General features: G+C 42.7%; 1 protein-coding gene across 23 annotated transcripts in view; it reads left to right on the forward strand.

The window, feature by feature from the left end:
- The window catches only part of LOC112230890 (formin-binding protein 1), a 91,941-nt gene extending 80,731 nt beyond the window's left edge, over window positions 1-11,210 (forward strand). For 4 of the 23 annotated variants that reach the window (XM_042311516.1, XM_042311510.1, XM_024397238.2 and 1 more), the window contains exons 11-19: window positions 1,417-1,425; window positions 2,111-2,125; window positions 2,415-2,450; window positions 7,555-7,664; window positions 7,961-8,093; window positions 8,444-8,574; window positions 8,691-8,863; window positions 9,059-9,217; window positions 11,184-11,210. In XM_042311516.1, coding sequence (XP_042167450.1) covers window positions 1,417-1,425; window positions 2,111-2,125; window positions 2,415-2,450; window positions 7,555-7,664; window positions 7,961-8,093; window positions 8,444-8,574; window positions 8,691-8,863; window positions 9,059-9,217; window positions 11,184-11,191 — 774 coding nt within the window. In that variant the 3' untranslated portion in view covers window positions 11,192-11,210. Of the gene's footprint in view, window positions 1-1,416; window positions 1,426-2,110; window positions 2,126-2,414; window positions 2,451-7,554; window positions 7,665-7,960; window positions 8,094-8,443; window positions 8,575-8,690; window positions 8,864-9,058 lie in introns of all 23 variants that reach the window. The other 19 variants (XM_042311521.1, XM_024397250.2, XM_024397253.1 and 16 more) reach the window with 11 other exon arrangements.
- The last annotated feature ends 4,878 nt before the right edge of the window (window positions 11,211-16,088 follow it).

Genomic DNA, 16,088 nt, shown 5'->3' on the forward strand with positions numbered 1-16,088 from the left:
GTTGCAACACCACCAACCCCAGAATTGCATTGGACTCCTGCTGCAGTGGACATTTTTGGTAGGGGTCAATTCTCAAAGTGTCACAAGCACGACCCTTAAACTAAGGAAGTGGGATTGGAGCGTGGTGAATGATGGGTCTCCCCACCATTTGCTCCTTCATCTTGTTTTCTGGGGTTCACAACATTGGGTTGTGGTGCTCATAACACTTTTTTTTGGTGGGGTTTAATCTACCCAGAATTCACCCCTCCAGCGCATCCTTCTATGTGCTGGCACCATGGCACCATAGCCTATCTGTATACCATGTACCTGTATCTACCCATCTGTCTGAGACGTCTGACACGTCACGTTTTGACCCTATACACTCAGCTACAACAGATACTGGGGAACAACAGACCTCCACTGTCTATTACACCAGCAAGTTCTTAACAGAAATACCACAGTGAGAACACTTGTCAATGTCGAGAGGGATAATTAGGCACGATGGGGAGGCTGATCGAAGGCCCATTCCAGGTGAATGACTTGATTACAGGACCAAAGGGAGTATGGCCTGGCCTCATCATGGCCCCCCGAGTGCGGCCTTTGAGCTGTTAACTGGATTACAGGTCGTTCGCTGTAGCTGGAGCGACCCAGTGTGTGTTAAAAGTATATCTTTCCTTTGTTTCCTACAAACTACGCCCTCATAGTAAGTCATTACAAGGATTAAAGCTGGAGCGACCCAGTGGGTGTTAAAAGTATCTCTCCTCTCTATAACCATGGAGCTCACAATAGGCTCTAACGATCTTTAATAGTGCAATCACTGTATGTGCAATTAAACCGAAGCAACCTCTTACATTATGATTTTTCCAGTTCTCTTTTTCTTCTTCTATCATTTGCCTTAATTGTCCTTTAAATCAAACAAATATAATTAATAATGAATCTTTGATGAACCAAGTGGTTATGGTTGTAGTTCGACCTTACTGAACTCATTGATAAAGAAGGCTGCTACTAGCTCCTGATTACTTGTGCTCATAGGCATGTATCCTGCCTGCTATAGCTTTGAATCTATGAGCAACTTCTCCCTAGTCTGAGTGCCAGTCTGTTTGTGCTTTCTTGACAACTCAGACTGGCCCAAACAGACTGGCACTTAGGCCCACCTCTCCCATGAGTGAATGTCACTGTTTGAAACATATCGTCTCTATGTGAACATGCGAACTGTCATCATGCTTTACTGTGACACACGTAACCACTGCCCCCTGCTGTTAAATGCTGTCATTGTGTGTGTGTGTGTGTGTGGGGGGGTACAGGGAGAACAGAGAGGGGGGTGTTATCATCCATCCTCTGACCTCCTGTTTTCCTGCAGTGGGTGTCTCGACTCACCTCTCTCTCTCTGTCTCTCCTTCTCTCACTTGGCTCGCTCTCATTTGCCGTCCTGTGCAGTCTAGACTTGTGAGTTGGCTTCCTTGTCATCACCTCAAGTCATTTTAAAACCCAACTCTTATTTTGTCATTCATCCCTGAAACCTGACGTTGAACTTCACCAGACGAGAGAAGAGTTAACTAGAGCCATACGTTATATCGGGAGATAGTCCTGAGAATGACCGGTTATTGTCTTGGAATAGCGTCTCGCTGAGGTATTGCAGACTTAGTTTTTTTCCATTGTAATCAGAACAAACTGTGGGAGCGTCCAAACGAACCAGCATCTGCAAAGAGCCTCAGACCTGTTGCACCTCACGTATCTGATCTGCCGTTTTTCACAAATGATCATGGGTCTATGCATTTGCTGTTCAGTTTGTGAAAGCTCTGGTTATCACCTTGGTCAAGACGAACATCTTCGAATCCAATGACCGCAGCAATCTACCATATACAAAGCATCCAAGACTTCTACCTTCCCCTTTCCAGGTTTTCAAACACCCAATTATTTTCCTCATATGGTGAAGTTTGGCTAAGGAACTGCTTTTTCTTCTCAATATCCATGTCAACAACAAACGACATGCTGTGCATGTGCATGCAGTACCAGGAGGAACCGAAATGGACAATTGCTATGTGTTATTCTGCTGTTGTCTGACTTTTATCTGTTCTCTTTCTCTCCTGCTCCACCTGCCGTTTCTCTCGCCTCTCTTCTACCCATGAAGCTTTCTCTCAAGCTGGTAAGCATGACCGTAACACTGCATGACCGTAGTGGCGTGAACCGCATTCTGAGCGTCGTGTGCACGTCCACCTAGCACCACGACGTGGTTGAGAATTCTTGTGTGGCCGCTGTTTGTCGGCGTTTGGTCCCTGTCGTCCGTTGTCTTTAATTTATTTAGTCATTTTGTTGTGACATGAGGATGGATTTTGCTGATACAGACCCGTGTTGTTGTCTCATAATTGTTGTTTTTGTGTGTATTATTATTGTTTGTTGTGTCTCTCCCCACTGTGCCTGTGTGCTCTGTGCAGATCACACTCAATTCCCACGTCCGGAATCTTATTGAGGTGATCAGAATTACAGTTAATGTTTTGTTTGTCCGTCAGACCTGGGTTTTCGAATACTATTTGAAATCGTTGAAGTCGTTTTCTTTTAGTTTCATCACAACAGACAAGCTCAGTCAAGTATTTGAAAGGATTTCAAATAGTATTTGAACTTAGGTCCGTCCGTCTGTCTGTCTACTAGTTCCATCCCCTTTGATTTGTCCTCATACTCGTTAGATGCAAAGATGGATGATTCCAATAGATGCATCATAATCATAGCTGATATCAAAGATATAGGGTGGATACTGTAAAATCAAAGATGTGATACATGCTGATTTTGATAAATAGTCATTAACAGTGTTCTTAGTATGCACTTTGCAAGCCTCTAAAGATGATGTTTTTCAGCCTTCGCTGCCAAGCTCAGAGTGGTTCTGATGTAGAAATTAATGGCCCAAAAAGAGCTAAACTAAAATGTCCAGACGATGCCGAGCCTTCCAGGAATACCAAGTATTTTCCACTGAAATGCAGAACAGATGGGAACAAATGAAATTGAGCTTTTTTTTGTCTCAGTCAGGTAGAAACTCAGAGATCCTATTACATTACTAGAGGGGCTATGTCATAAACCCTCAACGTTCCGGAATGGGGTGAAAATGGCATCCATATTGGTCAGAGAGAAATAATCAAAACCAGTCTTATTGGAATGAATGGCAGTAGAGGCATAATCCTGGAAAATAAAAGTAAGGCATATATATCAGTAATTGTGTACTAGAATTATTGTCAACCTAAAATATTGTCACAATTATAAATACAGTTTATACAGGTTTTATACCAATTGTATGTATGACATATATGTAAACAGGCCATAAATATCTGAATTTTGGTTTTCAATATCAATGCTTGTTGCATTTACAAGTTGTCAAAGTCTTATCGTCAACTGATTTCAGCCAGTGTACTGTATTGGCTGTGGGTTGACCACATTGTTTGAATGGAATGTTGGCATATTGGCTGTTTAATTTGGAAACATTTATGGAATCATTCCTCTCAAAGATAAATTCTGTAAATGCATTATTTTACACAATATCCTATCACTGCACTGGCAAACCATGGTTGACCAACTCCCTGACCAAAATGGCAGATTTTTTGTCCTATCATTAGAAGGGTCATGTCCATTCTAATATTATAATTCCTAATTCTATGTAGAAACGAACCTCTTCCCCAGGCTCAATTGCTGCAGAGAGAGAGAGAGAGAGTTGGTGGTGGAGGAGATTATGTAGAATCTTATTTCAAATTCCATCTATGGCAGTCTTCAAGTCCTCTGCATCAGACTTCTACATTGGAGCCCTGTGGGAATTTTGATTTGATAAATCATAAACTACAGAATCCACTGCCTCGAAATAATTGCTGTAAATCTCCTTAGTCAACCCCAATAACATAAGCCACGTGATGATCATTAGTTCATTACTTTGTGTGTAGTAGTAATTATTGAGTGGTCAACATTGACAAATGCATGTCAAACAAATCCTTTGGGAAGAGATTAGAAAGGATCGAGATCAGTTGACCAGTGGTTAAATGTAATCAAGTAGATATGCAAATGTATATCTGAGTGTGAAATGTATGTTGAACAGGTAAGTTTCTGGGTAAAGATACACAACATGACCAAAAGTATGTGGACACCTACTTGTCGAACACCTCATTCCAAAGTCAATGGCGTTAATATGGAGTTGTCCCCCCCCTTTGCTGCTATAGCCTCCACTCTTCTGGGAAGGCTTTCCACTAGATGTTGGAACGTTGCTGCGGGGGAATTGCTTCCATTCAGCCACAAGAGCATTAGTGAGGTCGGGCACTTATGTTCGGCGATTAGGCCTGGCTCGCAGTCGGTGTTCCAATTCATCCCAAAGGTGTTCGATGGGGTTGAGGTCAAGGCTCTGTGCAGGCCAGTCAAGTTCTTCCACACCAATCTTGACAAACCATTTCTATATGGAGCTTGCCACAAAGTTGGAAGCACAGAATCATCTAGAATGTCATTGTTTGCTGTAGCATTAAGATTTGCCTTCACTGGAACCAAGGGGCCTAGCCCGAACCATGAAAAACAGCCCCAGAGCATTATTCCTCCTCACCAAACTTTACACTTGGCACTATGCATTGGGGCAGGTAGCATTCTCCTGGCATACGCCAAACCCAGATGGTGAAGCGTGATTCATCACTCCAGAGAACGTGTTTCCACTGCTCCAGAGTCCAATGGCGGCTAGCTTTACCACTATAGCTGACGCTTGGCATTAGGTTTGTGTGCGGCTGCAACAGTTCTTGTGCTGACATTGCCTCCAGAGGCAGTTTGGAACTCAGGAATGAGTGTTGCAACCGAGGACAGACGATTTTATGGGCTACGCGCTTCAGCACTTGGCGGTCCCGTTCTGTGGGCTTGTGTGGCCTACCACTTCGCAGCTGAGCCGGTGTTGCTCCTTGACGTTTCCACTTCACAATAACAGAACTTACAGTTGACAGTGGCAGCTCTAACAGGGCAGACATTTGATGAACTGACTTGTTGGAAAGGTGGCATCCGATGACGGTGCCACGTTGACAGTCACTGAAGTCTTCAGTAAGGCCATTCTACTGCCAATGTTTCTCTATGGAGATTGCATGGCTGTGTGCTCGGTTTTATACACGTGTCAGCAACGGGCGTGGCTGCAATAACCGAATCCACTCATTTGAAGGGGTGTCCACATAATTTTGTATATATTGTGTCTCACCTGTATAGCACCTTGTCTCATGAAAGAATTATCGCCTGTGTGGAGTATTTTGTTTTTACATCAATCAACAGCAAGCAGGCTGTTCTTTATTCTAGTGATCAACCATTTGTATAAATCATGTAAGTATGAATTTGAGCATGAACCAGACAATGTTGCATGTTTTCTGGTTGGTAAGTGTTGTACGCAGTGCAGCTAGATGAGGTAAGGAAGGTCATCGCCATGGTAGCCTGGCCTGCTGCTGTGTTTATATTGGCTTTCTCACCAGTAAACCCCAGTGACCTCTGACCCTTGACCCCTGGCGAAGTAGGACGTTGACCTTTGTCCCATTTATGATACAAGTATTGTTGTCTGAGCCTTAACATATCCAGTCCAAGCACATGATCAGATAAATACCATGAATACTATGGCTAGTCAAAGAAGCCAATCTGAAAGCAATATATAAAATGTGAGGAAAGCAACAATGAATCCCATTTGAATTGCTAACAATACAATGACAGTTAATTAATGTATTATTATCCACAGTAGCGTGCCGTGGTTCTGGGGCCTGGGCCTTCAGTGAAGTCCTACACAGTCCCACCCGAATTAATCCACCTCTTATTTCCATCATTATGATGCCATGGCTCTAGACACTATACATTTAGACAGAAACGCAGTATAACCAGGCGTTGCGTCACCTTGAAATTGACATTTTTATTCAGAGAATTGCAGGGGAAGAGTACAGTACCTTTTCATTGTGCAGCTTCGTTGCCCTGCGCGCTTGTTCGTTGAGCTGTAGATCCACTCGGGTGTCCCCAAAAGTTTTCAAAAGCACCATTGCTTGTAAGTGCCCAGCCGTACTTTGGTGTCTCGTTGCTGCCTTGGTTAGACAACTCAGGTTTGCAAAGCCAGTGTGGCTCCAAACACCAAATCGATCACTTGCAAATAATAGGCATTCCCAGCAGTACAGTTTGCAGTGCTTCTCGGAGCCTGTGAGTCATTCATAGTTGAAAGTGGCGAACGAACCCCTTTCCCGCCTGTGACAGGCTTTGTAGCGTTGGCGTCTACCTCTCCTGACAATGTCTAACTTTTCTTGAAAAGTTTGTCTTGAGAATGGCGTTATAATTATATCCTTGACCAAATCGATATCTTCTCCTTCCGCCATTGTGGGTTGAAAAAACAGCTTAGTAGTACGCAAATTAATTTGTTGATCAATTTCAGTTTCCTAGTTCTGAGACCTGCCCATATAGGACCTGCCTCTCAATATTGGTAATCCAATCAAAAGACGTGCACGCACTACGCCTGCGAGCTGGCTCCTGTGTAACACTGGAGCCAGCCAGCAGGCGTACAATAGCCAACTCTAAAGCTGATTGGTTGACACTAAATTTTAATTTCCATTCACTTTAAGCTACAAGCGCCCGCACTGTTGATTCTGAAGGCCTGAGGGCAGATTTTAGACCCCTGGCAACACATGATGGCTGAATATGATTGGATAAAAGATCTAACATAAAGACCAGCCCTCCAAATCTCAACCTGGGGCTGGAAGCAGTGCAACCAAGAGGAACGCTATGAAATGAAGAGTGTAACTCTTACTCTGGGGAATAATTTAATACATATTTGTGGGAAAATATATTTAAAAAATATATATATTCTGATGATGCTTAGGCCAGCAGAGAAGGCCCTGCTGGCCCTGACGGCCCACCACTGATTATCCATTGTATTGTATTGCTGTACAGTGATTTGTGACACAATAATTACCTGTGTATGTAAGAAATATAACCAAATAGTACCACCAAGTGGTGTATCTATGAACTGCAGTATATACAGGACATATACAGGCAGCTTACTTTGGAAAGTGGAGCAGGCCCAATTGAACACAGAAAACAGAGAGAATGACTCATCATCAGAGATGAGTCATCAGAGATGATCGATATTTATTCTATCCAGGAAGCTCCTTCATTAGGAAATGCGATCCTCTGCCCTTAAATGGCCCCACAGTTTCCATTTCAGATACACTACCTCCTTTTACGCTTCTCTCTTGGCAGTTATGGTGATACTGAAATATGAACACCGAAAATGTGATTTGACTGGATATGAAGTAATGTGATGCATCCTAATATCTTTTCAGGCTTGGGACTGAATAGGTTAAAGGTGGTTGAATGGCTCACAAGTACACAGAGAAACCCCCTAAGGATTCTGAAGGATTCTAAGCACCTAAAGGATTCTGGTGTTACATAGAGATACTGAACATCTGAGAGGGGTGTTAGAATATGTTATACTGTATATTCATCCGTTTAGAGACACGATGTAGAATGCTCCTGAAACTCACTTTGTCCACAACTTTTCTTCCACTCTTCTACTATCTCTCTCTCTTTTTAATTTTTGTATTTATCTCTCTCCATAAGGGCTCTGGACCAGAGGACTTCAGCCACCTGCCCCCAGAGCAGAGAAGAAAGAAGCTTCAGGCCAAGATAGACGACTTAAACAAGGACATCCAGAAAGAGATGGACCAGAAGTAAGTGTGTGTGGGCGTGTGTGTGTGTGTGTGTGTGTGTCTGCAACATAAGCCTCAGCCATATTTGTATGGAAATGATGTCCTAACTCCTCCATAAAAGCTCCCCCAAGTCTTTACTGTCAGTCAGACTTTTTATGGACCAAAATTTGCCCAGTAAAACTTTGGGATGGATATTAATACTCAGGGGTAGATTTAGGGGAAATGTGGTTGTCTTGATCAGCTTTAGACTAGGCTATCTATTTGTCGGAGCATGTCATGAGTATTCATGTGTCACTCTCTCTTCCTCTGTCCGTCAGAGATGCCCTAACTAAGATGAAGGGGGTGTATGAGAAGAACCCTCAGATGGGTGACCCTGCCAGTGTGGACCCCCGCCTAGTAGAGATGGCAATGAACATCGAGAAACTGCAGTCCGAGGTGCAGAAATTCGAGGTGAGTCATGAGTAACTCTCTCAAACTATCCCAGATAGGAATGTACTGTATTTCTAGATGCTGGAGGTACTCAGTGTTGTTAGTAGCATAGTTATCTTGTTTGGCTTTGCTAAGGCAGTACCTCATTAGATCAAACAGTAAAGTGCTCCAGAGTCCTGACTTCTCCTCTTCCTTATTTGGAAATGATGCACTGCCTTGGCGGCCTCTATTTGTTTTGGCTTGGTGTAATAGAGAAAGGAGCCTTAGTAAGAAGGCTATATCTGACTCTGGACTGCACTGCACTAGCAAATCTCATCTCACAATCCTAACGTAAGCGTGTGTGTGTGTGCGCGCGCGCGTGTGTGTACCAGGGATGGCTAGCTGAGGTGGAGGGGAGGTTACCATCGAAGAGCGATCCTCCCAGGAGACAGAGTGGTCTGTACGAGACACAGAACAGCAACAGCAGCACGGTTGCCAACAACTGTGCACAGGACAGAGAGAGGTACAGTAAACACACACACACACATACTCCATTACTCAACACTTTGTAGTTTGTTACTGTAATGTTGTGTTGTGAGGTTGCTATAGTTACTGTGTGTGTGTGTGTTGGTCCTTGAGCAGCCCGGATGGCAGTTACACAGAGGAGCAGAGTTCAGAGACTCAGGTCAAGGTGGCCATAGCCAACACTCCAGAGTTTGATGATGAGTTTGACGATGGGGATGAGGAGACGCTGCCCACTATCGGCACCTGTAAAGCCATCTACCAATTTGAAGGTAATACACCTTTAACAGGTAATACACCAATCAGAGACAACAACACGGGTAATGTGGGCTTGAACATCTATTTGACTATTTGAGAGATATGCAACAATAACACTCTTCCACCTTGTTTTGACACTTTACTGCCTTTCTCTCTCTCTCCCCCCTCTCCTTCTCACTTTCTCTCTTTCTTATTCCACCTATTTTCCTCCTCCTCCCCTCCACTAGGTCATAATGAGGGGACTATATCAGTGACAGAGGGAGAGCTGTTGTATGTGATAGAGGAGGATAAAGGTGATGGCTGGACACGCGTCCGCAGAAACGAAGAGGAGGAAGGCTACGTGCCCACGTCTTATGTCGAGGTCCTTTTGGAAACAAACGCCAAAGGTGCTATGACGTACATTTAACTGAAGGGGTTTTCTTTTGGGGCCGAGGGGGGGGGGGCTCGGGGAGTCGAGTACACTCCTCCCACTCTCTTCCACTCTGAATGATGGACCAACCAGAAGTCTCCATGTGCCTCTGTCATGATTACCATGTAGCTGAGACCGGTCCCATGCACTGTGGTGTTGTATGTGATGGGTATCTCAATGCATTTGGGAGACAGGATAGTTTTAAAAGAGGTATTGGCTGTTTTTGGTGTAGGCCAAAGTTATCCCTAGACACTGATCTTGGGTCGTTTTTTTACATTCCCCACAATAATGGTTAAGATCATGATTGGGGGTGGGGAAGCTGATCCTAGATCTGTACCAAGGGGGAAACTTGACCCCGGAGCGTTCTTTTCCCACTGGTTCTGAGAGAATTCTCTCCTCGTTACCTCTTGTTTGCCAGGAGAACTTTCTGTTGTTACTTCCAGTCAACTCGATGGGAATCAGGGCCAGTTGTACGGACGATATCAATGAGTGCTGCTGTCTTTTTTGTTCTTGACATGCTTGCAGTCATATTTCCCCCAAAATGTTCTTATCACCTGACAAAGGTGTATTTTATCATATAGAAACTGGCCTCAAAGGTAGACTAGAGTTGTGGTCAGGATGAAAACAAAAAGGCAAAATGTAAGTGCGTGTGTGTTTGACTACAAATGTTGATGGTCTTAACCACTGAATCATATTCCCACAGAGGCCAGTATCGAGGTGATATTTGGAGAGAACAAAATATTATGTTACACTTTTTTTTGAGGTTAAACCACGGGATTGTGTGTGTGGGGAAAAAACTGCTTGCTGTCCCCAGTAGTAAAGCATGCTAGATTGTACAATGTAGAAATATGCTAATTATTATTTGATTCTGCTCTAAAAACAAAAAACAAAAAAACATATGCAATCATATTTTTTTTGTACTGTGACAAATGAATGTACCGAATCACAACGCTTCACCCCCATACATAGGACTGCATTCTGTAGCTCAGGAGGCTATTATAGCGATCAGTGAATATCAACTCCTCTATCCTGGATTGTCTCACTCCTCTACTGTTAAAGATGCACGAATGTCACAGACTAAAAGGTCCAAGGAAGGGGCTATTTTTTTTCTTCTTCTGGGCCTTTATTTTCCAGAACGGTTGTAGAGGAATTCAGGATTGAGAATGAGCTGTACCATTACTCTCTCCCTCATTCTCGGTGAGAACATTGTGAGAACTGATTTTTTTTTTGTGTGGCTGATTGTAACATCGGTGCTTGGTTGCCAGATCATGCATGGGTTTTGATTAGCACCTCGGTGCAGATGAGTCCATTTGAAAAGCATGGTCTGTGCTACAGTATGGTGTTGAAACTGTTTTATGCCACTAAAACATCCAGCCATTTCTCTTTTAAAGATTACTGAAGTGTGCAAACGTAGGGCCAAAAGGCATGCTGGAAGAGACTCCAACTTTGTTGTCAAATCTCAAAAAGCTCAACAAATATGCTTCCGCAACTCTTTCTCCTATACCGGTGAAAGTAATCCCGTCTCTGACAGTGCTATTAACACAACCATTTCATCACCCTGCTAAATGGGGGTCCAAATGAAATGTGAGGCATGTTATGGTGGTCGTCATTTTCTCTTTTTTCCCCCCTTTTTTTTACGTAACATGTTTTGGTGCATGTTACAAGGTTAAGTGTCTCTTTTCGTTTTTGGGAATGATAGATTCACACCAGACTTAACATTTAGAAACAGTATCATAAAAAACATGACTTGTAAGGTACAGCAACTAATATTAACGCCAGAGAACAGTTATTTCCTTTCAAAGGCAATTGCAAAGAATAGTTCTTCTTCCACCTCATTTAGTATGTGAACTATATTTTCTTTCCCTGAGATCTCTCTCTCTAACGTGTTCTTTTTTTTTCTTCATTTTTTGTTTGTTTGTTGTTTTTTTTCTTTCAAATTGCAGATTCCTAAAAGTGTGAGAGGCTGGCTCAGAAATGGCAGGGCAAGCAGCCTCGGAGACAGAGCAACCACATTCACGTTCCTTTTATTGTCATAGAGTCAGAAAGAGAGAGAGACATGACCGAGACAAAAACGGGAGATCGATAATGATGCATCTCAATTTCCAACCCGATACATACGTAGAGTTCTCTTCTTTTGCAACAGTTTCTGACCAGAAGAAACAATAATAAGCATCACAATTTTGCACCCGTAAATCTTTTAATAGTCCATTACACATTTATAATTTTGCTTCCGTTGTCGCTGCAAAGCTTTGCCTCTCGATGTACTAACTCAGCTTCCGCTACGCGGCGTTACCATGGCGGCTGATAGCGCTCTCTCCTCAAATCCCAACCCGCTCCCATGCCACCCCTCCCCAAACCCCTTCCTAAAGCACGGCAGGGTGTGGTCAGAGGCAAGACCAGCTCCCCCTCATGGAAGGGGGGAAGAAGCAACACAATCTCCCCCCACAAACCCGCTTACACCCCACCCATACCATCTCACCTGACCAGACCATCAGACAGGAAAGCTGGAGAGGAAGCCAAACCGTGTCCCTCCAGTTCACCCTTGCATTCAAACCAATCAGGTGGATACAGTTGCCGTATCTCTCTCTCTCACTCATTGACTCAGAGCCATCATCATAGAAGGAACCGTCCAGATTCAGCATCACTTGGAGAGCCGTGGAGTACCCATGGAAACAACACAGTCATTCCACTCTCTCAGACCGCAGCTCCATATTTTGCAGGTTTCAAATGGACTAAAACATGGACCGATTGGTCATCTTACTGTATGTGTGTATGAAAAAGCTTAATTTATGGTGTGTGTCTTCTGTGGTGTTTGTCAGTATCATGTACATCCTCCATACGTGACTGGGGAGGGGACAGGACTAGGAGCTCCAGGACCGAGAGGGGTTGGGGTGGGAAAGGGGACAGGTTCACTTTACTTCATCTCACCTGCACTCTCTCCCTACCATACTATCATGTGTTGTTACTGGCATCCACTCAAAGTGGTGGAAAAAGTATCCAATAGTCATACTTGAGTAAAAGTAAAGATACCTTAATAGAAAATTACTAAATTAAAAGTTAAAGTCACCCAGTAAAATATTACTTGAGTAAAAGTATATAAGCATTTGGTTTTAAATATACTTAAGTATCAAAAGTAAATGTCATTGCTAAAATATACTTACGTATCAAAAGTAAAAGTACAAATGATTTCACATTCCTTATATTAAGCAAACTAGGAGGCACTATTTTCTGTTTTTTTAAATTAACAGATAGCCAGGGGCACACTCCAACACTCAGGCAACACTCAAACAAATATCAAACGAAGCATTCTTGTTTAATGAGTCCGCCAGATCAGAAGCAGTGAGGATGACCAGGGATGGTCTCTTGATAAGTGAGTGAATTGCAACATTTTCATTTAAGTATTCAAAATGTAACGAGTACTTTTGGGTGTCAGGTAAAATGTATGGAGTAAAAAGTACACTATTTTCTTTAGGAATGTAGTGAAGTAAAATTTGTCCAAAATATGAATAGTAAATTCAATTACAGATATCCCAAAAAATGACTTAAGTAGTACTTAATAAAAATATTTTTACTTTGAAGTACTATACACCACTGATCTCATCTGCTCCTCTCTCTGGCCACACCCCTCCCCTCCTCAAACCCCTCCACCGCAGGTGGCAGATGCTGGTCATTGGCTGCGTTGATGGCCATGTCACAGCTTAGGATGGGGCTCCTCTCGGGCAGTGCGTGCAGTATGCATGCATGCCCTGTCTCCTCTTTGACTCGGGGGGAATTTGCCCATGTCGCTTTTTATTTCAGTTAACTCACATTGCCTGTTACGCTTCTTAACCTGTTTGTCACCTTTTTGGTTCTGTGCCTGGGGATCCTCTACTAGCGCTTCCGTATTTTGTTTTGTTGTTGTTTGACTGTTCCTCGTCTCTGAAAGCATGTTCACCTACCTTTGTTTTTTTTTTTACAGTGAGTGTGTGCTCTCCCTCACAGTAACTCCTCCTGCTCAAAATCTCAGCTAAGAACGTTTTGGATTCCCGAAACTTCTGTTTCTGAATGATTTTATGCATACAGTACATGGTTATAAAATGTCATTTGTCAATTTGTTATACTGTATGTAATGTTGTTTGCTGACATTGTACATGTTTGAGAAGTGTGTCGAAGGCAAGTGGTCGTTAGCTTCCACTAGCCTCATCCTGTGGATACATACTGTGCTGTGTAACGTCTCCACTGTATATCCTACCCAACAGACAGAATGTCCCCGGAAGAAAACTTGAGGATTAGTTAAATGTCTCATGTAATTTGCATGGTCCACTTACTACTGTATATGGAAGTATTGTAATACTGTGATCCACACACACACTTTCTTTCCCACAAGGTTGTGTGCGACTGAGTATGAGACGAGACAAACTTCATTTTGGGCCTTAACTAGTTTAATCCATAGACTTAGATAGACATCGCATCATTGTATCTGTCCCATTATGGCATCTGTGAGGGCATGGGCAGCCCATTGAGGCCATCTCCATTTTGAAGTAGTCCATTTTCTTCTACCATGAGTTGGCAAACAAACTGAAAGGGTGCATATTGCCAGCTGGAGTGTGTATGAACAGGTTTAAACAGGTTTAAAGCCAAGGTTGGCAATTTACTGCCACCTGCAGTTCTAGAATGTTTGCTCATGGGTATACTTCATTGGCTGATCCCTCCTGGTGACCTGGATGGAATTATGTGATCCTTCCTTAACCCATAGGAAGTCCCACCCAGTTGACTACTTCAAAATGGTAAAAGTCCTCAATGGCACTGCCCATGATAAAATGGGCTTTTAGGCACTAAAGTCCTCTATCTCTCTCTATGGATTTATCCTACCACTTAGTGTAAAGACGGATGTCATTCTATTATCTGTGGTATGTTGAATAGGTCAAGACGTCTCTTGGTTTCTTTTTTATAAAGGTTTGGAGGGGGGGGGGTTATTTTGTACGTGGCAGTCAAGGTAGATTACCCATAACATCTACAGAGATGATGATGTCCACTGTTTCCCTCTCTCAAAGGCACATACATTTTTTATTTTGTTCATTTTATTTATCATTATTTTTTTACCAATTTTGGGTCAATGAGATTTTAGCTTTTTATTTTGTAGCTAGTTGTTTCTTTAGCTGGAAAACTGTTGCACCTGAACTACAAACCACCTATAATGATGAAACCAGTTGTTTGATCTGCCTGAAGTCACTGCAGACGAAGTAATGAATAACAAATATTTGTTTTGTCTAATGAAGCCGTTAGTGATGGCACCCTATTCCCTATTTCGTGCACTACTTTGACCAGGCTCAAGAGTGTCTTGAAACTTTTCTTTATTACAATATTACTACTCAAGCAACATTTCAAAGGGCAGCAACTGAAATTGTATCAATGCAAACCGTGTATATTATCATTAGAACAACAAACGAACAGTGATCCATCATCATTTGGAGTCCCCGTTACTTGTCATAATATAAAAGCAGCGCAAATCTATAAGTTCTTTGGCCGAGGATCAGGTCAGGTCAAAGTCTCCTTTTGCTATTCCCATCCGTCCATCTCTTATTTTGATTATTGTGGATATTGATTTGGCAGTTGTTTTGTTTGTGAGAAGTGAAAAGGCAAAACTGATTCCCATGCAGACCGTCAGAAGGTGCATATCTGTAGTGCGCCGACAGACAGATAGAGCCACTCAGAAGCGAGCCAGTATAGAGGGGAATCTGCTTATCTCCTCTCCTGCTAATACTGGACTCGGATCATCCTAGACCTTCAGCCTGGCCCCAGTGCACCTGTACAGAAGAAATGGCTTGTTGGAATTAGAGAGAATATATATATAAATATATAAATAAATATTGATTCAACTAAGACAAAAAAAAAGGAAATAAACAGTCTATTTTTAAGGTTTTAACGATTAAAAGGACCTACCGTTACTTTTTTTCTCTCTCGCTTTGCTAAGACTTTGTTTTATTGTTTTTGTTTTGTAAAGTCTGCCAAATGGTGTGTTTCGCACTTTTTTGTTGTTTGTGTTCCATTTGGTATATGCTTGCATTTCGGAGCACTGAATACTTTGTATTGTGTTAACTGTGCCAATTAAATACATGTTGAAAATAACTGGTCTTCGCTGTGGTCCGGAGAACAACACTGCCACATTGTGCAAGGACAATTTGAGGGGGGAAATTCCATTATCCATCATTTGTGGAACTTCTGATGCTCTCCAAGTCTAAGACTGGCGTTCGTTCTGCTGTCAAATAGCCCCACAAATGCTCCTCTTTCCATCATGTTTGGAAATGCTGATGGTCCCTGACTGTCTACCTTTTGTTTCAGTGATTATTAGCAGGCTAATGTTGACACGTTGACATTTCTGCCCAGTTTAGTAGTTTAGTCATTCAAGTAAGTTTTTTCCAAGAACAAACAACCTGGGTTAGAGGTTAAAATGGAATAAACTTGACTAGAACTGAATACAATTGTGACAATACCAGGTGAATCACCTGAGAATGGGGAGGGTGTTAGCTTACCTCAGCGAGGTCCAGTATAACCACAGGTTGCACAAGTCCACGATCCACCACAGACGACTGATTAAACTCAAGTCACACACTGTCCACTGGGGGAGAACGGGGGAAGGTGGGAAAGGCGAGGAACGTGTTGGTCAGAAGAAAAGTAAAACTATTGACAGTGAAATCGTCAGATGACTGGCGTATTACTTGCCTGGTATCATCACCTGTCGTAGTGAAACCATCTGGGAAAAGAACAGAACCCTACCAGTGAGAAAGATTAGATAACCAATACATGCAGTATAAAGACTTGCGTACAATCGAATGTATTTATAAAGACCTTTTACATCAGTTGTCGGG

Source organism: Oncorhynchus tshawytscha, linkage group LG33 (genome assembly GCF_018296145.1).
Source record: "Oncorhynchus tshawytscha isolate Ot180627B linkage group LG33, Otsh_v2.0, whole genome shotgun sequence".
NCBI classification, from domain to species: domain Eukaryota; kingdom Metazoa; phylum Chordata; class Actinopteri; order Salmoniformes; family Salmonidae; genus Oncorhynchus; species Oncorhynchus tshawytscha.